The 25,334-nt window shown below is 48.5% G+C and overlaps 2 protein-coding genes across 3 annotated transcripts in view; one reads left to right on the top strand and one right to left on the bottom strand.

Annotated features, from left to right (window-relative positions):
* The window catches only part of BAZ1B (bromodomain adjacent to zinc finger domain 1B), an 85,419-nt gene extending 71,405 nt beyond the window's left edge, over window positions 1-14,014 (top strand). The window contains exons 14-21 of one of the 2 annotated variants that reach the window (XM_077140928.1): window positions 2,885-2,923; window positions 4,331-4,478; window positions 5,542-5,689; window positions 7,550-7,665; window positions 10,075-10,220; window positions 11,384-11,487; window positions 11,788-12,160; window positions 12,705-14,014. In XM_077140928.1, coding sequence (XP_076997043.1) covers window positions 2,885-2,923; window positions 4,331-4,478; window positions 5,542-5,689; window positions 7,550-7,665; window positions 10,075-10,220; window positions 11,384-11,487; window positions 11,788-12,145 — 1,059 coding nt within the window. In that variant the 3' untranslated portion in view covers window positions 12,146-12,160; window positions 12,705-14,014. Of the gene's footprint in view, window positions 1-2,884; window positions 2,924-4,330; window positions 4,479-5,541; window positions 5,690-7,549; window positions 7,666-10,074; window positions 10,221-11,383; window positions 11,488-11,787 lie in introns of both variants that reach the window. The other variant, XM_077140929.1, reaches the window with a different exon arrangement.
* On the bottom strand, window positions 13,210-20,192 carry FZD9 (frizzled class receptor 9). Its single transcript, XM_077140930.1, has one exon. The coding sequence runs from the start codon at window positions 20,175-20,177 to the stop codon at window positions 18,402-18,404; it is 1,776 nt and encodes a 591-aa protein (XP_076997045.1). The 5' UTR covers window positions 20,178-20,192; the 3' UTR covers window positions 13,210-18,401.
* Window positions 20,193-25,334: the final 5,142 nt, after the last annotated feature.

The following is a 25,334-nucleotide window of genomic DNA, read 5'->3' as shown; positions in this document are numbered from 1 at the left end:
AGCATTAAATGCTGAGACATTGGACAGGCTTTCTTCCCATGTAAAAAAAGTTCATAACAGCATTATTCATAATAGTCATTAAGTGGAAGCAATCCAAATGTTTATCCACTGATGAATGGATTAACGAAGTGTGATATATCTATACAATGGAATATTATTCAGTAGTAGAAATAAATGAAGTACTGAAATATGCTGCAATGTAAATAAACATCGAAAATATGATGCTAAGTGAAAGAAGCGAATCATAAAAGGCCATATACGGTGTGAGTCCACTTACATGAGATGTCCAAAATAGAAAAATCCATAGCGACAGAAAGTAGATCAGTGGTTGCCAGGGCCTGGGGGGTCAGGGTATAGAAGAGTATGAGGAATGATTGCTGATAGGTACACTGTTTCTTTTGGGGGTGATGAAAATATTCTAAGATTAGATTATGGTGATAGTTGCATAACTGCAAATAAAAGAAAAATCATTGAGTTGTACATTTTATAGTCAGTAAATCTGTTTTAAAAAATAAAGGAGTTATGACTTGTTTCCAGGATCCTTTCTAGTTTTTCACTTTATGTATTTTATTTTGATGAGGCCAGATAAGCTATTGAGTGCTGAATTTTATGATTTATAGGAAATTTCTTCTGAGTTAAAAAATGACTATTTTCTTATATACATATGTGTAGCATATGTCCACTAGAGAACAACAAAGCCCATTTATAGCCATTCCTTTTTTAAAAAGCCATTTTCAAAAGAACTGGACCTAAAATTTTTGTTTTAACTTTTTAAATTTTATTTATTTAACTTTTTATTTTGAAATAATTTCAAACTTATAGTATAGTTGGAAAAATACAAACCCCATGCAGAGAACTTCATCATAACACCATCTGCCCAAGTACCTAGATCCACCAGTTTTAACGTTTTGCAGCCTTTTTCCATCTGTCTGTCCTTCCTCCTTCCTTCCCTCCCTCCCTCCTTATCTGTTTTCTGAACATTTGAGAGCAAATTGCAAACTTCATACTCCTTGCACACATAGTACCTCCCTGTACATTTCCTACAAAACGAGGATATTCATTTATGTTACCACTTTAAGTGCAGTTATCAACTTCAAGAAGTTTAATTTTACTATGTGGCTTATATTCTATAGTCCAACCTTTTCTTATGTCCCAATAATATCCTTTTAAGCCTTTTCTTCTCCATTCTTAGATCCCATCCAGTGTTATGGATTACATTTAATCATCTCTAGCTTCCTTCTTTTTTTCTTAATTGTAGTAACATATATACAATGTAAATCTTCCATTCTAACCCTTCCCAAGCATGACATTCAATGGGATTAATTACATGGTGCATTATTCTCACCACTGTCCATTACTATAACTTTCCCTTGACTCTAAACCCTATGCTCACTTTGTATAAACTCCCCCACCCCTGGTAGCCTGTACTCTATTTTCTGTCTCTATTGCATAGTCTCTGATATTTTCTTTGTGGTTACCAATGGAATTACTAATTCTGTAGCAATCTTGTTTGCGTTGATACCAACTTAACTTCAGTAACATACATAAACTATGTTCCTGTGCCCCTCCATCCCTCTACCTTTATGTAGTTCTTGTCACAAATTATATATTTATATATTATAAGTCTAAAACCATTGATTGATTGTTACATTTTATGCATTTGCCTTTTAGATTCTGTAGGAAGTAAAAAGTGGGGTTATAAATAGAATATATAATAGTATGGGTATTTACATTTTCCCATACATTATCTTTACTGGAGATCTTTATTTGTTCATGTGGCTTCAGTTGTCTAGTGTCCTTTCCTTTCAATCTGTTAAACTCCTTTAGCATTTCTTGAAGAGCTAGCTGGTTTAGTGGTGATATAGTCCCTCAGCTTCTGTTTATTCTGTGAATGTTTCCCTCACTTTTGAAAGACAGTTTTGCTGGATACAGAATTCTTAGTTGGCAATTTTTTATTTTGGCACTTTAAATTTATCTTGCTGCTGTCTTTCTCGTCTCTATGGTTTCCACTGAAAAGTTGGTATTTATTGAGAGTCCTTTGTGTTTGACATATTGCTTTTCTCCTGTGGCTTTCATAATCTCTCTATCTTTGGCATTTGACAGTTTGATTATAACAGTGGCACGGTGTGAAGCTATTTGGGTTTATCCTGTTTGAAGTTCACTGAGCATCTTGGATGGGTTTATTCAGTCTGTCATTAAATTTGGGGAATATTCTTTAAATATTCTCTCTTCTTCTGGGGCTTCCATGATGTGTATGTTGGTCTGCTTGGTGGTGTCCTTCAGGTTCCTCAGGCTCTGTTCACTTTTCTTCATCCTTTCCTCTTTCTGCTCCTCAGACTGGATAATTTTAGTCACTTATCTTAAAGTTCAGTGATTCTTTTGCCAACTCCAATCTGCTGTTGACACCTTCTAGGAATTTTACATTTCTGTTACTGTGGTCTTCAACTCTTTCGGTTCCATTTTTTAATTTCCGTCTCTGTATTGATGGTCTCTTTGTGTTCATCTACCAGTTTCCTGATTTCCTTTAGTTCTTTATCCACATTTTCCTTTTGCTCTTTGAGAATATTTAGGAACTTTTTTAAAAAATTGAATTAGTGGATTTAAATCCAAAACCTGTCCTTATCCTAAAATGCTGAGATCATCCTTTCTGTTCCATCATCCATGCCACATTAAATCACATAAATATTAAAAAGCTGAGGTTTTAAAACCAAATATTTTGGAAAATATTTTCTCCTAAGTTGCAGTTAATCACTACCACTCTCTGTACACACCATAAACTTCCATTCAGTTGAGTATTGACTAGTTAGTTCTTTCTGAATAACAGGTGAAATTGCAGGTCTATAAAATGCTAGTCTTTGAAACCTTCTTTTTTTTTTTTGCATAGGCAGACACCGGGAATGAAACCAGGTGTCAGGCATGGCAGGTGAGAATTCTGCCACCATCACACCACCCTGAAATCATTTTTGAGCAAATCAAAGCAGGTCCTCTCTTGTTCAGTTTAGGGTATAAATTAAGAACAATTGATCTCTCCAAACTTTATATTTTTTACAGGGGACAAAATTCAGTCATGACCCAGATAAGCAATATGACCGCTACAAGGTTGATGATGCTAAGATAGGCTGGTCTCTGGGCTTCTGGTATATTGCCTATGCTTTACCTCATCCAGCTTTGTTGTATTTTCTATCAGATATATCCCCTATATTTGTGTTTGTTTATATGGATAATCATCTAATCATTTAGGCTAGAACTACTTTGAAAACATTAAAAAATATATATCACCTTGGGCAGTGCAGCGGTGGCTCGATGACAGAACTCTTGCCTGCCATGCCAGAGACCTAAGTTCTATTCTGCAGCCTGCCCATGCCCCCCCCCAAAAAAAATCTCCTTTTGACTAGCAAAAACAGCAACATGGATGAATTAACCCCAAGGCATTTCTTTTCTTCCTTTGAATGTATATTTTATAGAACACAGTCGTGTTTATCATGGGAAATTTCTAGTTATATTTGCATATAAAACGTATCCCATCAGATGTTTTACTTGGAATGATTCTCAGTTAACTCATGTTTTCTGATGGGGGGTTGAAGCAGTGTGGGTTATGCTTAGAGTTAATTGGCCAAAATTAAGTCAGGCTCGTGTTACCTTGGGACTTTAAAAATTCCATTTTGGTTAAAAGTTGGTGATATAGTTAAGAGAAATATTTTGTATTGTAATGTATCTATAATACATTAATACAATGCTTTCTAGGATTATGTTACATATTAGTCCAGAAACTGATGATCTTGGGAACCAAAGTTTTATTAACTACAGGATTTATTGTAAGCCAGCATCTACTGCAGTGTTCCTGCCTTTTTTTTTTTGCCTGGGCAGGAACTGGAAATTGAACCTGGGTCTCTGGCATGGCAGGGGAGAACTCTGCCACTGAGCCACTGTGCCACTGTGGCCTGCTCTTTTCCTGCTTTTTTGGAGGGGGATGGGGATGCATGGTCCAAGAATCAAACCCAAGTCTCCTGCATGGAAGGCGCATATTCTACCACTGAACCACCTGTTCCTGCTTTTAAATGACACTTTAAGTGGACTTCATTAGAAAAGACTTCTCTAGTCATTCTCTTTCTTCACCCCCACCCCCACCCTCATTCTTTGTGCGATCTTTGGCAAGGTTTTTCACCCTTTAGACCCTTGATTTCTTCTGTAAAGTAGTTGGGTTATACTGGAGAAGCCCTGGAAGGTAAATATACCCAGAATTCTCTTATCTTTTCTTACTCTTCTTCAGCATATATGCCTTGTCATGTCTTTGAGATCATTGTAGTAATGTTGCCCTGGTTCTGTTTAGGTTGCATCTGCACTGGAGAAATGGAAGACAGCGATCCGTGAAGCTCAGACTTTTTCCAGAATGCATGTTCTACTTGGGATGCTTGATGCTTGTATCAAGTGGGATATGTCAGCAGAAAATGCTAGATGCAAAGTTTGTCGAAAGAAAGGTATATTTAGACCAAAGTTGTCAATCTGAGTGTTTCATAAATGAGGATTTTCACTCCCAGGATCTTACATTGTCTCAAAAATAATTCTGTACACAGCTTTTTATGTGTGGAGGGGCAGATTTTATCTTTTCCTTCCAGGTCTATAAAATTCTAGTCTTTGAAATCAAAGAAGGCCCTTGATTACTCATTTTAGAGTATAAATTAAGATCAATAGATCTTGCCAACATTTACACTTTTTTTATAGGGTGAAAAATTAGTTAACCTGAAATTTTAAATGCTTCCAGTAGTTATCCTTAACATGCGTACTACCGGCAGGGGGCAGTCTTCATCCATTTTATAGACTACTCCAGCTTGATACCAGTCTTTCCAGTACAGAGGCTATAGAGCAAAATTGTGAGACTGTTTAATGCTGAGATCTTTCCTCATCCCATGTGTGTGAAAGGACCTTTATGTCTAAAAGCTCCCCAGTGATTGACATCTCAGTGGCTAAAGTTATTTTGTGAATTTAGGCTGTGGGTTTAATTCCACAGGATGAAAAGACCTATGTAAAATCATTCAGTTGCTGGAAAAAAAACTGTTTTAGAATTAAGGTTGGAGAGGGGAAATGACCATGTTAGGATGGTTTAATATATTTTCAAATGTAAGGAAACAGAAGGACTTGAGAACCCTATCAAATATGAATTGGGAAGCATTTGGGGGTTTGGAGTGGAAGACAGAAAGTGTAATAATTCTTAGGGGATTTGAATCATCCCTTAGAGATGAGAGCAAGTGAAATTTCCATTATTTCTTTTTTCTTCTTCTTCCTAGTATATGTTAACTGTCGTATTCTAGCCCTGGGGAGATTTTAGGATGTAAATCAGGAGAACTGAACCCTAAATTATCTATACTCTAGTTTATATTACATTTATTTTTTGAAGTAGTTTGCATACTTTTGAAAATGGGGTAGTGCTATACTGTTAGAATGTTTGTTCTTCCATGGTATTGAGAGCCAGCGGCTCTTTCTTAGAACTCATTTACTGTTGCCACACTTCAGACAATGTCATGTAAGTTTATTTCTTTGCAGGTGAGGATGACAAACTGATCTTGTGTGATGAGTGTAATAAAGCCTTCCACCTGTTTTGTCTGAGGCCGGCCCTCTATGAAGTACCAGATGGTGAGTGGCAGTGCCCAGCTTGCCAGCCTGCTACTGCCAGGCGCAACTCCCGTGGCAGGTGAGAATTTTTTCTTTTAAAAATAAATGCATGAATAAATAGTTATCATAATTAAACTCCAGTTATTCAAGCTGAATGATTCTCAGGAGCTTTAGTTCATCTTTTCATTACAAAGATAATTTAAGGTACTAAAGTAGGAGCTCAGAGGGCTCTGATTTAATTTTAGGTTAAGGTTGACATTTCTAGTTTTCACTGCCAGCCACATTCTGTATATTCCTTTGACCTTACTGCCTTCTCAAGTAACGATATATCTTCTATACTACCCACTTCTTACTTTTTTGTGTTACTTCTGCAACCACCCCCTGCTAAAAATCCTCAAACTCGCTACCTTCTTTGCTCAAACCTATATTATCCTTCTTATGTTTAGAATGTTGGTGTTGGGTTGGACATCTTCTTCTGCCTTTTCCTCCATATCCATTCATTTGCCAAGTGCTATCAATTCAATGTCAAGATGTGTTACAAGTTAATATCTTGCTCTCTATTCTCCACAGTCCCTGCTGTCATTTACCCCTCCTAGTCTCTCACCTGGGCCCCTTCAGTAGCTTGTCAACTCTTCTTCCTTGCCTCTTATTTTTCTCCCTCTTATCCATCCAATCATTGTGGTAATAAGAGTGACTTACATTAGGCACAGATCTGCTTGTGCCACTTACCTGTTCATAAACTTTCAATTTTTCCTTTACCTCCAAAATACCTACAGTCTAAACTCTCTAGTCTAACTTTTGTGACTCTTACCACAGTACTAGCCTATGTTTTTATGAGCTCTGGTTCCCGTATTTATATGATTGTCACAGACTGCTCATTATTCATCTTTACTGTTTTCAGCTTTCTTTTCAGCTGGGAATACTTTTTCCCTGGAACTCCCAATTGGGTTAACTGCCCATGGCCCAGCTAAAATTACGCTGTCTTTTTGAAATGACCTCAGATCCTTAGCATTAATTGTTCCTTCTCTGTGTTCCAACTGAGCTTTAGATATCTAAAACAGTATTTAGTGTGCCCTGCCTGTAAAAGTAGTTTTGCACATGACTGACTTACAATGAGATTGTTTATGTCCATAGAGTCGAGATAGTACTTTGTTCATCACCCTAACTCTAATAAGGCCAAGCACAGGGCCTTGTAAAGAGCTTGGAGATACCTAATATCTGATCAAGTTAGTGCTGTTGTTTTCCACATTGGAATTTGAGGTTGTGAAAAGGTAGCTTACAGGCACTCCAGCTTGGCCTTTCTTTTAAAGAGCCAGATCTGTTTGATCCTGACCCCGCCTAGCAGAGCAGTATTACTCTGTTATTTCTTACACTATGCCAGCTACACTAAGAGATATGAGGCATGTTCCTCTGAAATGGGGGGGTGAGGGGGAGCTTTGGACCAGCTGTTCTGATTAGGGATTACCATTGCTTTGATGTCACAATCATCTGCAAGCTGTTTCAGCTCCTGGAAGAGGGCCATCAAGGTGGAGTAACACCTGTCAGGGCTCTGTTTGTCCTTTCAGCTCACTCTAGAGTTGGGGGCAGCTTTTAATACCTGAAATGTTACATTATCTGGCTCCTTTTGTGAGACAAAAGGAATAGTGTTTTGTATTATTTTATATGGTAAGGGGCAGGGTTTTGTTTTGTTTTTGATTTTTATTTTGCCAATGGTGTCTTGTCCCATTTGAGGCCTGGTGGAGAGAGCCACATTGTTGAAGCTGTGGCTTTCATCCTGTTCCCTGTGGCCTGGCCTGGATTCAGGTCCCCTCCCCTTGTCATCAAATGTATCTACTTTGTGAAGAGAACAGAGTTTCCAAGTTTCCTGTGGGACAGTAGCCCTTCTCGGGGTCACTTTGACCTACAGCCATGCTCCCTGAATGATTTCTGCTCCTCACAGAAATTATACCGAAGAATCTGCCTCTGAAGATGGTGAAGATGATGAGAGTGATGAAGAGGAAGAAGAGGAAGAGGAGGAAGAGGAGGAAGAAGATTATGAGGTGGCTGGTTTGCGATGTGAGTATTCGGTGTGCCTTCATAGTTAACCTCAGGGTCCCCCAAGTTGACTTGAAATGACTGGGTTGGCATTAGATTATTCAGCATCAACATCTTGCTGTTTTCTTGTTTCATACATGTTGTGGCTGTAAGCAACTCAGTTGCCATATTTTCAAATTGGTCTTTCAAGATGCCATTTAACCAAGGTGAGGTGACTTGGTCTCAGATGCATGAACCTATGGTAAATCCACTTGCTGTAAGACTTACAGTGGCATTTAGGGCCTTATGTATATTCATGACCTGCTGGTTCTGAACCTTTCAGTATAGGGAGAAAATGCGTAAGGCAGATCTAGGCCCGTTGTCATTTCCTAACAGTTCTTTTGGTCTCTAGTTTAGTGTTGCTTTCAGAGAAGTTATTTTTATTTCTCTGTTTATAGTGATTTTCTTTCCCTGTAGTTGGAGGGGTTAATAGCTTTGCTAATTTGAAAAGAAAAGACTGATGTTTCCCTGGCTTATGCTCACATTTTTTAGGAAGGTTCAGCTCTGTTCTTACTAGTTGCTGGTAGGGGAAAAAAAACTAAGCCTCATCATTTTTGTTCACCTCATTGACTCTTAATTCTCTCACGTTCATTTTTCATGAGTCTTTGAAAATGTTGTCATCTTTCTAGTCAAATATAAAATCCTACAATGTAGCCTTTTAACAGCCTCACTTTTTCCAAAATATACCATTCTTTATAGGTAAGTAGAAAAGAGACCTTAGATCAAGGTTTTGCTGAGCCTTTAAAGAGATGATACACTTTCCAAGACCATAGAAGCTCTGAATGACTGTATTTGGTAAAAGGAGAGAGAGGATGTTTGGCATGACCACCTTCTTAATACTGTGGTGCTGTCTTGGGCCTTACCAAAGATCTTTGGACCTGCACAGTTGTTCCCCTCCTCCTACACCCACCCCATCTTCCTTCGGGATGTTAATATTAATAGTTTCATTTCTCCCATTTCTACTGGGCCTCCTTTTGTTCCTTCACTGGATATGACTTTCTGGTATCCCAGGGTAAGTGGACAGAAAGCCCATTAACTCTACATTACAAAGAGACCCTCAACTATTGGCCAGAGAACAATGATTTGGATGCCCATTTGTCCAGGAACTGATTCCACATATAGCAATGTATTGATTCTGTTTGTTTTATGTTTCAAACTGGTGATTGCTTTTCACTTCCATGCTATGCTCTTTCCAAGAAATTGTTTCCACGCTGGGTTACTAGGGCCTCTGCCAGAAGAATCGAAAAGTATTGGTATTTCAGAGCCCTTTGTCTGCTCCACCTGTTAGGTCACCAAGTATGTGGTTCCCTAGTATAGCTCCACACTTTGGGCTGGTAGCTGTTGCCAGCATCCCAAGCACTATCTTTGGATTCAGCTTCTCACTCTCTTACCAGCCTAGTTTTGAGCAAGAGACCCTGAAATAGCAAAAGAAGGGTTATCATGGTCCCGAAATAAAATGTAAGACATTGTCTACTGATTCTGTGTATCATTGCCTCTCAACCCCCCATCTGTCCAAATGGCACCTCCCTACCTTCTAAGCTGTTAGCAAGAAAAGGTCATGGAAAATTTGTTTAGTGAAGCCTTGAGTTAACCTTATGGAGCATTGCACTGAGAATATATTGCGGAGTGTTGGCTTGTCCAGGGCTGAGGACCTGATGTAAACCTGAGATGCAAGTAGTCTCTCTGGCCTTTGTGCTCTTTATTCTCTCTTTGGGGATCCTGAGCAGGGTTGTTAAGGAAGTGACCTAGCCCACACTGGCCGTGCTTTTCAGAAATGCAAGAAAGCGGGACTGGAGCCAGCCCTAAATTGATTCAATGAGGGAGGCTTTTGGCTCTTCACATTTGTATCAGCTTTTCTCTCAAAAGACTGGGATGGTGAGTGTAGGATCCTCTAGGGATTATGACATGGCCTGTTCTGCAGTCACATTCCATCTCAGAGGTGAATACATTGACTCTCTGAGGCTGGGTTTGGACTGTAGGAATTCCAGGTAGACTTACTAGTGAATGGCTTCTCCCTCTGCTGAATAAGTTTGCAGTGAACTCCTTCAAGAGCCTCATTCCTGGGAGTCACTTGAACCGGGTAGTGGTAGTGGAGGGAAATACTGAAATAATTGGCCTTCTGAGGAGACTCTTTAAAGGTCTTTGGCAGTGATGAAAGGTATCCATTTTTCCTCTACTACTGCAACCTTTTAAAAGAGATGACAGCTTTGGTGTCCTGTTAGGTATAGGGCACAAGATAAATAGCAAGAGCGCTTTATTTTCCAGCGTGAACCAACGAAAGTCATTGTTTTGCTTGTCCAAATTAATCCCCTCCATCCTTCTCCCCATCCCATAGACGTGTTCCCTTTATCCTCAGCTGTTCTGCTCTGAGTCCATATTTTTTTATTTCAGTGAGACCTCGAAAGACTGCCCGGGGTAAGCAGGGCATCATCCCCCCTGTGGCAAGGCCAGGCCGACGACCAGGTAAGAAGCCGCATCCTACCAGGAGGTCTCGGCCAAAGGCACCACCTATGGATGATGCTGAGGTTGATGAGCTGGTAAGAATTATTTATCATCTTCTAACCTTTCTCTTTTTCCTATTTATTATTCCCCCACCCCCACATTAGGAAGTCATCAGACAACAGGTGGGAGCCTCCCCCTCTCCTCCCTCCTCCTTACTTTGGAGGCTGATGAGGCAGATGGGCGGGCCTGTAGGCTGGCCCTCCAGGAACAGCTATGTCCGGCATTCCCCTGCTGTAGCCTACAAACATTGTCTGCTACAGCTAGCAGGCAGCCTGCAACTTGTTGAGGATTTTAAAATAGTATCCATGTGTCTCCATTGGGCTCAAAGGGGTTGGGTCTCTGTTGTGGGAATGTCAGTAATGCTGGAGCCTCACTTACTGTTTGGTCTTTTGTCAACAGTTGTTACGGGAGGGACATTACCCTTCCCTCTGCTCCCTGACCAGTATAATTCTCATGCTTTTGCTTCAGATTTCACTTGAGCTTTAAAAAACTGGAAGGGGACTCTTGAAAATGTTTGTTTTGACGGATCAGATTGGTGTTGGAGATGGGTTGGGGTATAAAGCAGGCCATTAGGGAAATCTAAGGACAGTAAAAGATCCTCTTGCTTGCCCAGCCATAACTTCTTCAACTGGCTATTACTGCTGTGAGTCACAGCTTGTGACCCCTTTTCTCCTTGGCCATTTAGCTTCCACATGCCTTTAGTGAAAGAACCCAGGAAAGGAACTGTACCTCTGTCTTTTCTGCCCCGAAGTTGGCTGCTGGTGGTCCAGATAACCCCTCTGGCTTTCTGCAGTTGCATGTTTATACTCATCCAGTGTATCACCATGATCCCATCTGTTCTCAGAGGGTTAGGGTCCTGTTGATAGGACAGTGGCCCTCTTTAGCTGACCCTTAGCAGGGCTGATACCAATATGGCAGCTGCTCTCTGCTTTCTGTTTCTTTGACTACCGTCCACCCAGGAGGAGGCAGGTGGGCTGATGGGAAGGTGCCTGCCTGCAGGGCTGAGAGTCCTCTCTGACTAGAATGTCAAATGACCTTGGCTATGTCTGCTATAAGAAAATGGCTGAACTCCTTTTCCTTTCCTTTCTTCTTCTCTTCTGTTCTTTTTTCTTTTCTGCAGATATACACATTTTATGCCCCTTCTCTTCTTCCTCTCTTGGTCTACCTGTAATAATGTGTCCTCTTTCTTTGGTACCAGGTGCTTCAGACCAAGCGGAGCTCCCAGAGGCAAAGCCTGGAGCTGCAGAAGTGTGACGAGATCCTCCACAAGATTGTGAAATACCGCTTCAGTTGGCCTTTCAGGTGAGTTCTGTATCCCCAAGCACAAGGGTGGGGGCCAGATGAGAGTGTTCAAATAGGGCTTAGGTATTCAAGCTGAACACCTAGAAACTTCCCTGATCCCTTTCTTTTCAAGACATGTGGCAATGGCAGGGGAATTAGCCTCCGAAACTAGTAGGAGAAGTCTTAGGACAAGGTGAACATACCTGTGTCTGCAAGTTGACTGACCACCAGGTGTGGAAGTCTCAGGCTGGTGATTTGACAAGGGTTTTCTCAGTTGCATTCAAGGCTATGTTAATATCTCGATTTGGTTCTTTTCCACAGGGAGCCTGTAACCAGAGATGAGGCTGAAGACTACTATGATGTGATTACCCACCCCATGGACTTTCAGACAATGCAGAACAAATGTTCCTGTGGGAGTTACCGTTCTGTGCAGGAGTTTCTCACAGACATGAAACAAGTGTTTACCAATGCTGAGCTTTACAATTGCCGTGGCAGCCATGTGCTAAATTGCATGGTGAAGACAGAACAGTGTCTGGTGGCTCTGTTGCATAAACACCTTCCTGGCCACCCATATATCCGCAGGAAACGCAAGAAGTTTCCCGACCGGCTTGTTGAAGATGAAGGGGACAGTGAACCAGAGCCTGCTGGACAGTCCAAGGGACGAAGACAGAAGAAATAGAGAGGCAGGGTCCTGGTAAGGGAGCTAAAATTGAGAGAATAGAAGGAAAGGGCAGGGGAAGGGTCGGAGAGAAGAAAATTGCAAAAGAACTTGGAAGGGAGTCCAGCTCACAAAAGTTCAGAAATGCCCGTCATCTCAAGTTTGTGCTGTTTTTGTAAAACTCCCCTCAGGGCCTTCTTAGAGCAGAGCTCTTTGGGAAGTCTGGTGTTGGGTTGGTGGTCTCTGCCTAGAAAGATTATGGGCAGAAAAGGGCCTTTACCTCCCCTCCCCACACACACACATTTCCGAGAGTTTCCAGGAAGAATCCAGGTATGGTTCTTTTGTGAACCCACTGCCTTTCCCTTTCCTCTTTCCCAAGGCCCTTCCCACTTCGGCCACCACAGCCAGTGCCAAGCCCCTCTGGTCTCCAGGGGAGGGAATACTGCATTATATAGAAGGATCGAGAGTAATCAGGCCAACTGGGGAGACTGTTGATTTTTTCTTTCTCTCTCCAATCTGTATTTATATAAAATCTTGTTTCCTTAAGCCCATGCTCTGTCTCCCTCCTTCTCCCTCTCAGGTGGCGGTATCAGTGAGTGCCATACAGAATTCTCTATTCACCAGCATCATGAAACAGTAGTGGTCTTTTGAGTTGATCTTGGCAGAGTGAAGGGACATTTCCCGGAGCCATTCCTGAATACTTCTCCCTTTCCTTGTGACAGCTTTCTCCCCACCCCTCACCCCCTCAAAAAAAAACTAAGGCACTTCGCTTAGAGACTGGAGTCCTGCTTATAATCATGCATATAACCTTTACTTTGGATGGATCTGGTCAGTGGGGTGTTGGAGCCCAGCCCACCCACATACCAGACAAGCTCTTAGGGGAGCAGAAGAAAAGCAGGAAGAATTTTAATGTTTAATTTTTTTAATTGACTTTTCTAGTTATTGAAAGTTGCTTGTTTCAGCAGTGATATTGTATAAAGAACATCTTGTAAAATATTTCTCTCATCTTGCTTTGGCACATGTACAGTACAGTTTATATGATAATGTGTTTGCTTTAATCCTCCCCCCCCCCGCCCCCACCCTGTCTTCTCCTTCAGCCCATCCTTTCTTCAGAGAAGTTGGGTGGTGGCTCGCCCAGGCAAGCAGTGGGGTCTGGTTGAGGGAAGGGGATCCCTGTTCCCACCATGGTGGCTGGTCTGCCCCTTCCATCCGCTCCAGCTGCCTCCCGTGCCATTCTGGCCTCAGAGTTGGAACTCCTTGAGAACCTGGATGTTTTGGTGGTCAGTGTCAGTAGGAGGGGTGGGGCAAGGAGCCAAGGAGACGCTCAGGAGCCCTTCCCTCAATGAGTCTAGCACTAGTTGTTATATATAGGTAAAACTTTGTAGTCTTCTTTCCCTTTTATGGCAGATTTTGATAAAAATACGAAACAGGGTTTAATATTTTCTTTTCTATCAACTTTGAATTTGGAAAGTTTCAGCACCTAAGCCCTTCTGTACCTATTTAAGTTAAAGGAAAAGAAGTTCAAGGGGATTATAACTCCTAGAATTTGAGAATAAAGTCTCTAATATTAAACTTCAAGGTGTGGTCCCTATGTTTTCCCTGTCCTCCTTGCCCAAGGACTTGGGAAATTTGCTCCAGTGTCTGGTGGATAGGTTTACCGTCCCTTCCCCTGCAGTCTCGAAGTTGGCACTGACAGTCCAGTTTCATCAGCCCGACCACCCAGACCTTCCCCTGCCTCTTATCCTAAATCCAGTCTATTCTTGTTAATAGTGAGAATCCTATGTTTTACTTCAGTGACAGCTGAAATGTTTGTTGTTTTTTAAATGGTCTTTAAGGAGGAAGGGCCCCATTAAAGGGTGAACTTGTAATAAAATTGGAATTTCAAATAAACATTATGTACTTGTGTTTATAAAGAAGAAACAACCTGGTGAATCGTTCTTTGCACTCTTGGGGGTGGTAGTGGATGGTGTACTCCCAAGCGCTGCATTCCGCTTAAGGAACCTTGAAGTTTGGAGCCAGTTCTTCTGTGAAGGTGCAGCTTCAGGACTTGAGCAGGCAGCTCAGTCTTTAATCACAGGTGAGATTCACCTACTGCATTTCTTACCTCCCAGGAGACATGTCTGACACCCTGGGTAATCGAAGCATGACCTAAAATCCTCACATCCTCTCTTGGCCTTGACTCTGTCTAAAATCCGGAAAAAAGTAATGAAACATTTGAAGCTTTTAAGAATGAGGGGAAACTAAGTTTTCCTATTTCACTATGGGAATTTATATAGTCCTTTTCAAACAGAATGAAAGTATAATGAATTCCCTTGTGCTAAGCTTCGTCAGTTCTACTCCATGGCCCACCTTGTTTTATTTATGACTTCGTTGTTTTTTATGCTGAGTTAGTTTAAAGTCAGAGGCCACTGCTGTGATCCCCCTTACTTGGAAACAAAGTGACCGGTTCCTGACCAACTGGAGAGGGCAGTGCAAGGTGAAAAGGGAAGAACATTTGAGGAGAACCTTGGAGCTCTGGGTTCAGGTTCTGCCACCACCTCACTGAGTTTGGCAAGCACCTGCTTTGAACCAGGGCCTGGGCTGAGCCCTTGACAGGAGCTTTCAGTCCTGCAGAGGAGGAAGCTGGCTTGCCCCAAGACCAAATGGGAGTTGACTAGCTTGTCCATTCCAGGCCTCTGGTTCTGGAGAAGGGAGTTGTGTGGCCTCTTAGTGTTTTCTGTATGCTAATGGCTGCCAGCCTATATCCTCGAAGTTGTGTTTCTTGGGTGGGTCTCTTAATAAGTCCCTGGGAGTCTGTCTGTGTCTATCCTTATCCTATGCAACTGTTCAGTCATTCTTCTCCACTCCCTTATTCCTCAGGAGTGTGACCTTGTGGCAGCCACTTTTGTTGACAACTACAAATGGGGACAAGAATACAAAGGGAACTCTATTCCCCAGGACAGAAGTCTGAATGTATATATCTAGGAGTCCATTAAGACTTCTTCATCCCTGGTCTCTGGGCAAGAGGGTCAGGATTCCAAAAGCAACCACTCTTAAGAAGAGGTGCCTTTTCCATTGGGAAACTCTCTTGCCATGGAGCTAGATGTCCTTAGCAGGATACTGAGTGGGAAAACTGCAGCCGGGTAGAAAGAAGAACACTCTTGTAAGACTTCTCTAACACTTGCACAGAGGTTTGGCCCCTGGGGAGAACCATAGGGGTTCCCCTCCAGTGTGGGACTTCTGGGCGAGTGAGGGGAGCTGCTGACCCCCCTAGGGCCTCTTCAAGATCCAGCCTGCTCTTAGCCAAGATCAGCCCTACTAATCCCTGTCAACTCTGAACGGTTTCTCTGGAACAAGTATTGACTGGGATCGGGGCTAAGTTCTGTTAATTCGGCCCTCTACCATGCACAAGCTCAGACCCAGGCTGACAGGCTTGGCCCACACATCCACATACAAGCTGCACTCCGAGATCCAGATGCTTGGGCACCAAGGCTACTGCGGAGGGCCGGGGGACACAGGTTCAAGCGCGCAGATGTTGGTTTCTAAGGTATTTTTATTTGGCTTTGGAATTTTCTTTTTTTGGACAGACATTCAGCCGTGGGATAACTTCTGGTCTCCTCCCTCTTCCCTCAACCCACTTTGCCCAGCTTCTCTGGATATATTCTCCCTAGGCTATAACCCCTGCTGTTGCTCATACGGTGAAATAAGAGGCAGAGGGACTAGGCCCACTGGTGTGGTAGGAATTACAAAAGCACTAGAGTCAGACTTGAATTCCCAGCCTCTGCCTCAAACCAGAAGCTGTGTGATGTTGAGTCAGCCAAACCCTCTTCAAACCATTCCCTGATCTGTAAAATAGGGATTGGAGGATCAAGTTGGAGGGTTGTTATAAGGGTCTGTAATGTGTTTCCTTCCTTTTCCTCCAGGGTCTGGGACTTTTCCATAGTGTCTTCTAGAGCTGAGAAGCCTTAGCTGGCATCGCCCTGCCCTCCTTCCCAAGTCCTTCATATTGAACCAACTTAGCCTCAAGGGACCTGTCCTCCCCTGGAGTCTGTCTTTCTGACTGCATTACTTCCCCTACCCTCTCAACTCCGTCCCGTGCCAGCTGCCCTGGAAGCCAGCCACCAGATTTTTCCACTGAGCCAAGCACACCCTGCCACCTCCCCTTCCACTGACTGGCAAGTAATAGGGGATGAACCAGTGCCACACGATGCTCACTGCTTCACCCCCACACATGACTTGCTTTCTCTTCCCCAGGTCTCAACTCCTTCCTCTCCTCTCCAGCTTCCCCTGCCCTCACTGAGGCCCTTATCATCTTCAAAGCCCAGCTGGATACAATTGCTGCCCTCTTCCAGTCCCAACTTGGATCCCTTATTATCTTTAGTAAGCTTGTTCTGTTTCTCACTCAAGGACATTCAGACAGGCAGTTTCAGTGTGTTCGGGTCACTTGGCTTCAGTGGTCAAAGAAGGCACTGGGACTTGATTTGTGCTGTGTGGGGGTTACAATTTAGATGGGGAGAAAGGAAAAGGAGGGCACACCACAAGTAAGAAACCACACAAGCACAGGTGTGAGAGCCGCAAAGTGCTCTGGGGCCAGGGACACTGTTCTTTGTGAGGGACAGCCCTTAACCCCTTCAATCCATGCTAAGCCTGCCTCTGGGAATTTGGCCCAATCTTGATTTTCATCTGGTTCCTCTCTTGTCCCTGTGAGACTCGTGGGGGGGGTATAGGGCAAAGAAGACTCACCTGAGGGGGCCCCTGCCTAGGTTTGGGGGGCTCAGCCCTACTACTGATAGGAAGCGGCTAGCCTTGGGCATGTGAGCTCCCCTCCCTTGGGCCTCACTTCCGGCAGCAGGGTGGGCCCCTGGGGCCTCTAGGTACTCATACTGATTGCTGGCTCTGTTAGACCCACACCTGGCTGGAGTTACAGCAGCCAAGGCAGAGGCCAAGGTGGGGCTCAGGGGTCTGACCCTAGGCTGACGGGTCTCCAGGACAGTCACACATAACCTGCTCCCTTAGGGTGTACAGACAGGAACAAGTCTCAACAGCCCTGGGTTTCCCTGGCACACAGGTATACATGGTAGCTCTGCCCCAGTAAAGAGCCAGGCACATACTCCCCTGCACCTGCCCCATTCCTCACTGCTGCTATCAGCGCCTCAAAGCTTTACACAATCCTGAAGGAGCAATGTGTGTGTGTGTGTGTGTGTGTGTGTGTGTGATAATTCCCACTATACTCCAGGGCTCTCCGTCTCTAAACCCAAGTCTGTGCCACCAAGATGCCCACATACCATTTCAGCTCCACTCTACCTAGAGACATAGGGGTACAGGGGGGGCACTCTGAATAGGGCCCCAAGGAATGGGGCAGATACCACAGCAGTCTTGAAGCAAGCAATGAGACTCCAGCCTCAGCCCCCAAGTCCCAGGCAGGGCTAGCAGAGTAGGCCCGCAGGAGACAGTGGGAACAGATCCTATGGTTCTGAGCAGAACTTCGAGACAACTATGACACCCACTGATAGGCTCATTTTATACAGACATGCAGAAAGCAAAGTCAGGAAAAGGGAAAACTTGCCCATGGGCCCCAAGCAAGCTAGATTCCCCAGGGCCAGAGGTGGAATTCCGGGAGTATCCCAGCAGGCATCCCGGACTTATGGTGGGAGCCCAGAGACCAGACTCAGAGACTGACAGGCAGAGGCTGCCAGCAGGAGCAGAGACAGGTGAGAGGGCGAAAACACCCCCCCCACACACACACACACTTATAAATGAGTCTGGGGTTCCTGCATAACACAGCTGTGCCACCGGGGTGCTTCCTCCTGATTGCTGGAGAGCCAGAGATTGGGCATCTGGGAAGGAGCCCAGCACCCACTTCCCCAGCTCTATTCACCAGAGGCCCTCTCCCTCCTAGCCTCTCCCTCCCCACCCCAGAGAGGACTCAGCAGTGCCACATGGGGGTTTATTCCAGTCACAGCTTCCAGAGAAACTCAACAATAAATTACACCATTAAATAAACTCCCTGCTGGACCATACCCCCCCACACACACCTTCGCCTCCTCTTCTTCTGCCAGGGCCCTGGAGGGGCTCAGCCAGGCTACCCCCACCACTCGCCCCCCATTGTGGGGGATAGGGGAAAGAGCCTCAGTGAGCGAGCGAGGGGTTGAGGGAGCGTCTCCTCGCCCTCGTCCTCAGCCCCCTGCACTCACTTGCCTGACCTTGACAGCTGGGCAGCTGCTAGTCAGCTGTCTTTTCGGGAGGGGAAGGACTAGGCGAGGGTCGCGGCCACCCCGGTCCAGGCCTATGTCTGTCCCTAGAGGTGCGCAGGGTTCTCCAGAGCCGGGTCCGTCTTAGTCATGTGCAAGACCACGGTGGGGGCCTTGTAGTGGCAGTGGGTGCCACGACCATAGCCCCCAGGGGCCCGGCAGGCCTTTGCCCGGGCCCGGCCAGCTGCCATCTTGCGGTGGCACAGGCTCTGCCAGGTCTGGAAAGTCTTGGAGCTCCACACCCAGACTCCGCTGGTGATGCCCACCACCAGCGACATGAAGATTTTGAGCATAAAGACAGCCACAGTGGGCACCGAGCCCCCTGGCAGGGAACAGTCCCGCCGGCCCCCGGGCACGGTGGCTGCGGAGCACAGCTGCTCGGTGGCTCGAAGGCGCCAGAAGTCCATGTTGAGGCGCTCATAGACGTAGCAAACGATGACGCAGGTGGCGGGCACCGTGTAGAGGATGGAGAAGACTCCAATCTTGACCATGAGCTTCTCCAGCTTCTCTGTGTTGGTGCCACCGGTCTTCATGATCTTGCGGATGTGGAAGAGGGCCACGAAGCCCGTCAGGAGGAAGCTGGTACCCAGCACCAGGTAGCAGGAGAGGGGCACCAGGACAAAGCCCGTGAGTGCGGCCGCGTCCATGCTGGCCACGTAGCAGAGCCCAGTCAGCTCATCCCCGGCCACCTTCCGCAGCGTGAGGATGATGATGGTCTTCAGCGCCGGCAGCCCCCAGGCGGCCAGGTGGAAGTAGCTGCCGTGTGCCTCGATGGCCTCGTGGCCCCATTTCTTGCCGGCGGCCAGGAACCAGGTGAGGGTCAGGACCACCCACCAGAGTGAGCTGGCCATGCCGAAGTAGTAGAGCAGCAGGAAGACGAGCGTGCAGCCCGTGTTCTCCAGGCCCTCCTGGATCACGTAGAGCGCCCCCGCCTCCTGGTCGCAGGCCACGCTCTGGGCTCCGGCCACAGCGCGGATGAGGAAGGCCAGCGAGTAGACGTTGTAGCACATGGAGAGGAAGATGATGGGGCGCTCGGGGTACTGGAAGCGGTGAGGCTCCAGCAGGAAGGTGAGCACGGTGAAGGCAGTGGAGAAGAAGCACAGCGCCGACCACACGGCCATCCAGACCAGGGCGAAGTCCTTGTCGCGTCGCGACCAGAACACCTCCACGCCCGGCACGCAGCGCGGTGCGCATGAGCGACTCTTCTCCACGTACTGGAACTTCTCCGGATTCTCGCAGGTGCCGCCGCCGCCCGGGCCCGGGGCACCGTCGGCGGGGGGCCGCGCGGGCCGCGGCGCCACGGGCAGCATGTCCAGGCCCTTGTGGGGCTCGCCGGGGCCGGCCGTGGCGTTCTCGGGCGCCTCCATGCAGAGCGCGTGCGGGTCGTTGCGCGTGGGCAGCTGCGCGCAGTCCAGGGAGTCCGGCCAGCCGAAGTTGAACTGCTCCATGATGGGGGCGCAGCGCAAGCGCGCCTGTTCGCACATGGGCCGGCAGGCGGGGATGGGCGTCGAGACCTGGTCGGTGCACATGGGCGCGTAGAGCGAGCACAGGAAGAAGCGCAGGTGGCCGTGGCAGCCGTACTGCACGAGCGGCGCGAACTCGTCCAGCTTGGCGGCCGCCTCGCGCTGCGACTCGTGGCCCAGCAGGTTGGGCATGCGGGTCAGGTTGTAGCCGATGCCGCGGCACATGGGGATCTCCACCGCCTGGCACGGCGCCGGCCCGCGCCCGCGCTCCGGGTCGAAGCGGCCGATCTCCAGCGCCGCGCCGCCCGCCGCTAGCAGCTGCCACAGCAGCAGCGCCCGGCGCAGCGGCAGCACGGCCATCCCGGGCGGCCCGGGCCGAGGGCGGGAGGGCGGCCCCGGCTCACTCGGGCCGTGCCGTCCGGCGTCCCGGTGCCTGCCCGCCGCGGCGCTGGGCGCGGGCCATCGCCGTGCCGTCCACGTGTGCCCGGGACAGCGCGCGGGGAAGCCGCCCGAGGGAGAGGAGCCGCCGAGCCCGCCGAGCCGCCGACGCCGCTGCCACCCCAGCGGCCGCCGAGCCAGCGCGGGCACCGCCTCCCCGGGCGCCTCTACAAGACTCGGGGGCGGGGCGCCGGGTGGGCACGCCTAGGGGCGGGTCCCTTGTACTCTGGACACGCCCCCCGTCGGTCCTTAAAGGCGCCGGGTCTCTCAGCGCGCTCAGGCACCCACAAGGAAGGAAGGGGAGGTCCCGCTCACCTTCCATTTCCACCCGGGTTTCCCTCTTCCCCTGCAGCTCAGCCTCTCCCCTGCTGCCACCAACGCCCCTTACCTGGTCGCCTCTTTTTGCCCCAGGAGGGGAGTCCATTTCGAAGGCCTCCGCGCACGGGAAGCCTCAGCCTTGTACCCAGTGACAACTGGGGTCCAGCCTCTGCCTCTTCACAAGCTGTCTGTGACTTCGGCCTCTTCTCTCTGAGCCTTAGTTTCCTTTTCTGTAAAACAGACAGATAATCGTACTGTTAAAATTAATCACTGTCACTTGTTGCGCAGCTACTTCTGCACAAATGACTTTCTCAGCAATGCGGGAAGATTGGCTTCCTAGCCCCATTTCTCAGATGGGGAAACTGAGGCTCAGGGAGATATGACATACTCAAAGGCAAAGAGCTATTTTGCTGGTCTGACTCCTGATCCTAGACTCATTCCACAAGTCCTCTTTGCTCCTGTGGGCAAGGGATTGTCACTGTTCTCAGCTGGGAGCCTCGGTTCTCTAGGATGCTCCCCTTGGGACCTCACCTTTGGCTCCCAGGGTCGAGATTTTTGAGGCTGCTTCTCACAGACCTGGAGGACTTTTGACACTCCCAGCTGCTGTCTCTCTTGGCCCCTTCTCTCCTCTTAGTTCCCTGGGAGGGCTAGTGGATTTCCAGAGAAAGCCAGTCTGCCCAGGTTGCCTGCAACTCTCCTGGCGCTGCCCCCACAGAATGCCAGGTCCACTCTGACCTACAGTGACATCCTCCGGAAAAGCTAAGTGCCCCCCTCTTCACCACACTGTCCCTAGTTTCACCACCCACTCCCTAGCTGACAGCAGGCAGATGAGTGAGGTCTGAGACTGCACCTCAGAGCTGCCCCACTCCCCAGGCAGGAGAGGCATTTCTGAGGGGCCAGGTTTGCTGGGTGCTGCCTGGGGTGCACAGATCCTTCCCCTCAGCCCACTAGGGGTCTGCCATGGTTCCCGAGCAGCCTGATCTCTCTGGGTGAAATGCCAAATGCCGGCCCCCAAGCCGCCCAAGGAGCCTGCTCTGGGACCCCCTTAGAGATGGCCAGCCCACCAGCACCCCCATTTCATAGAGGAAGAAACTGAGGTCATAGACCACGCGGCCCCTGTCCTGTGGAGTCTGCCGTTGTGCCCCCCACCCCCACCCCACGACCCGACTCCCCCTTGGCCTGGAGAGACCTGGAAGATCCAAACACAGGCCCCGCCTGAGTGCAGGGATGGGGCCAGGCGCCGCAGGAGCTCAGAGATGCTTAGAGGATGGACGAGTGAGTGAGCAAGTGACCTAATATAGCAGGGACACAAGGAAACGGGCCGAGAACCTGCATGAGTCAAGCAGGCTGTGGGCACTTTACCCGGCGACCTGTCAAATCCTTCTCACAGTCCCTTTTTTTGGTGATCATAGGTTGTGCCCATTTTACAGATAAGAAATCAAGGCTCAGAAAACTCAAGGTCCTTGTCCAGGATCACCTGTAACAGTCAGGTTTGGCATTCAGGTGCTTCCATTTCAGGCTCCTGCCTGTCACCCCCAGCAGAGGGTCACCTCCCACCGGCCAGCTTGGTTGCCACCCACCCCAGTGTGGAGCTTGGAGTGTTTTGGGGACTCTGAAGCGTCCGGGGTAGCAGGGTGGTGATGACAGAGACAGTGGCCATGATATTTCCCTCCTGGCCCCACAAATAGTGTGAGGAGAAGGAAGGGAGGATGGGGGCACGCTGTTGCTAGCACACAGACTCTCACCCTGCAGCGGACATGGGAGATTGGGCCCCAGTCGAGACACCTCCAGCCCCGGGCCCAGCACCCAGCACCCACTTGGCCCACGTGAGCCACCATGAGAGGTGTCCCTGCACCCCAAGCCACGGAGAGCAAGGCCAGGTGCTGGGCCTTCCTAAGGACCTTGAAAGAGGAACTTGGTTTGACCACCTGGGCAAAGATGACGGAGGGTTCCAAAGTGTCAGAAGGACAAGCCCTTCCAGGCAGGGCCCCCACCCACCTCTTGCTTTCCCCACCCATACTCCTCCCCCAAGACATCATGCCAGCCTAGCACCCGGGCTGTTTCCCCAGCCTAGAAGGCCCTTTCTCCTCTTCTGTGTTGCAGGCCAGACTAAAACATCACCTCCCAGGGGCAGCCCCCCATCTCCCTGGACAGGGCTGCAGGCTCTGCCTGCCTGTTGCCCCAGCAGTGCTCCCCACCCGCTGCCAACACCAGCAGCCTGGGCCATGGGAACAGTTTATTCCTCTGCATCTGGCCTCAGAGAGGCAGGAGCGCAGGGACAGCCGTGCCCCCACCTCCCAAGCCCCCTCTGATGCGGCCACATTGGGCTCAGGCTGCAGGAGGGATGTTCCCAGGACCGGTCAAGATGCCAGGATGTGCGCGCCCCACCCCGGCCAGCCCCGGGTGGAGAGGAGCTTGGGCCATCCTCCCGCAGCCCTAGGGGGAAGGGGGGAGGGCGTCCCAGGAGGGGGGGGGCGCGGATACCAGGCCTGTCGCCATGGCAGTAGCAGCTCCTGGGAAGCCAGAGGTGGGGGACAGCCCCTCCCCCATGCAGATGCTGCCTGGGAGAGAAGAGGCCTCTGGGCTGCCTGCCCACCCACCCGGCTTTGTCACTCGATCCCCTTCTTTACAAAGGCCCCACAATACCGAGGCACTCACTGAAAGGGAGAATATGGGGAGGACAGGAGGAGCTGGGGTGCGGGAGCGCCATCCGCGCCCATCCCCACGCCTGCTCAGCGGGGCAGAGGGGGCCAGAGATGGGGGCGAGGTGGGAATGGGGTCCCCCCTTCCTCCCTCCCCAAGCTCAGGGGAGTGGGGGGCCTTGGCCGTGGGCCTACGAGTTGCTCTGCACACATGGGAAGATACCCCACCCCCCGTCCTGAGTCCAGCAGCCCCCCCAGTCTCCCCGCTCTGCACCCCCACCCCCTCCCGGAGGCCCCTTCTATACCGCCACCTCCTGGCACTAGCCCCCCGCCCCCCTCCACCCAGCACCTGCTGGTCTCTCAAGAGAAAGCCTTTCCCTTCCTCCCTTCCCCAACTCAACTCTGGAATTGCCCCTCCAGCACGCCCCGCCGCCACCCGCTGCCCGCTGCCTGCCTCTGCGCCTTGCACCTGTGCCTGCCTCCCATGCACCGGGGGCTTCGGGGCCCAGGCTGTGCGCCCCCGAGGCTCCTTGGCCCCGAGTAAACTCCTCTGCATGATGAATGAGAAGACTGATGTCAGGAGGAGGGAGCCACAGATCCTTCTAGAAGAGGCCGAATGCTAGTGGGGCCTGGGGTTGGGGAGGGCGTGTGGTTTGGACCTAGTGGGGACAGAGGGGTCTACGTGGGCTCAGGGCCCCCCTGGTGAGCCAGAGAATGGAGCCAGATGGGGGGTGGCGTCCTATCCCACCCCCCCTCCAGGTGCCAGGGACCCCTCAGGAAATGTGTGGTCATGTCGGACCCTGCAGGTCCACTGTCCTGGCTCCCCTCTCCGACACACAACTGGCTCCCTGCGACTCAATCATAGGTCCTGTGGGGGCGGGGCTGCACGGGGCCCTGGGTGGGGGCTCAGGGGGTGTCCCCGCCTCCCCGCAGAGAGAGCCCCGCTTCCCACCAGCCCGGCGGAGCCTCCCTTTAGGGCTGGAATGGACTGTTCCATCCTAACTAAAGAAGCGCTTTTAGAATCCCTTATTGGTCTAAAAAAAAAAAATCACATTAAGAGGTGAGCAGAGAAATAAAACAAAATAGTGGGCAGGACAATACTACCCCCAGGGCACCCTGTATTAAGAGCTCAGGTGTCTCTCTTGATACTTTTTTCCCAGATTGTACAAATATTTAGACACGTGTAGTCCCTTCTTTTCTTTCTTTCACTAAAATGGAATTACACTGCATGTATCACAACTTGTTTTTCTCCCCCTAAAAGTCAATCAGTGAGAGATGGGTGGAGTGCCCAAAACCGTGATGGGCATTCAGTATTCACCGTACATTTCGTTCAACTTCTCTGTATATTTTTAAATTTTCATAATAAAACGTTTTTTAAAAGTCTGCCACAAATGTCCTTGCAGATCATCACGTGGGATCCAAAGTCCTTCTTTTTGATGGTCCTTTTGGTTTTCATGGTGTGAAGGTACCATGAAGTTTTCAGTGAGTCCCTAAGGACAGACATTTAGGGTGCATCTCTCACCCTCTGTGTTACCCACGCAGGTCTGGAAATCTGGGGCGGGCAGGTGGTAGGCTGTGTCCAGGGACCAAATCCTGTGTTTTTGTAAATAAAGTTTATTGAAGCACAGTTGTGCTCAGTCATTTGCCTTTTTGTCTGTGCTTTGGAGCTTCGGCTGCTGAGTTGAGTAGCTGTGAGAGACTGGACGCAGTCAACGAAGCTGAAAATATTTACTCTCTAAAGTGCATATTGCCTTTTTAAAGACAAAATTTGCCAGCCTCTGAGCGTACTCAGGCTTTTATTTCTAGAACGTAGAGTCTGAGAATTGGGGTGGCCGAGTCCGTGAATCTTTTTACAGACTTATGAGGTTTAATAGACGCATAATGCATGTGTTGAGTTTTGATACACATGCACACTTGTAAAATCGTCTCCATGACCCAGGTGATGAGTGTATTCCAGCTGGAATGCAAATACCGTTCTTGGAAGTAGCACATTAAGAAAGCTGATAATTGGTACACAATACAGTACGGTGCGAAATGAGCTTAATAATGATCATTTATTAAGTACTAACTGATATCTCACTTTATCCCCCAATGCATGATTCATAAATACTGATGATTA

This window comes from Tamandua tetradactyla, chromosome 23 (assembly GCF_023851605.1).
Source record: "Tamandua tetradactyla isolate mTamTet1 chromosome 23, mTamTet1.pri, whole genome shotgun sequence".
Lineage (NCBI taxonomy): Eukaryota > Metazoa > Chordata > Mammalia > Pilosa > Myrmecophagidae > Tamandua > Tamandua tetradactyla.
Note: the sequence above shows the minus strand (reverse complement) of the source record. Positions and strands in the feature narration are given on the sequence as shown.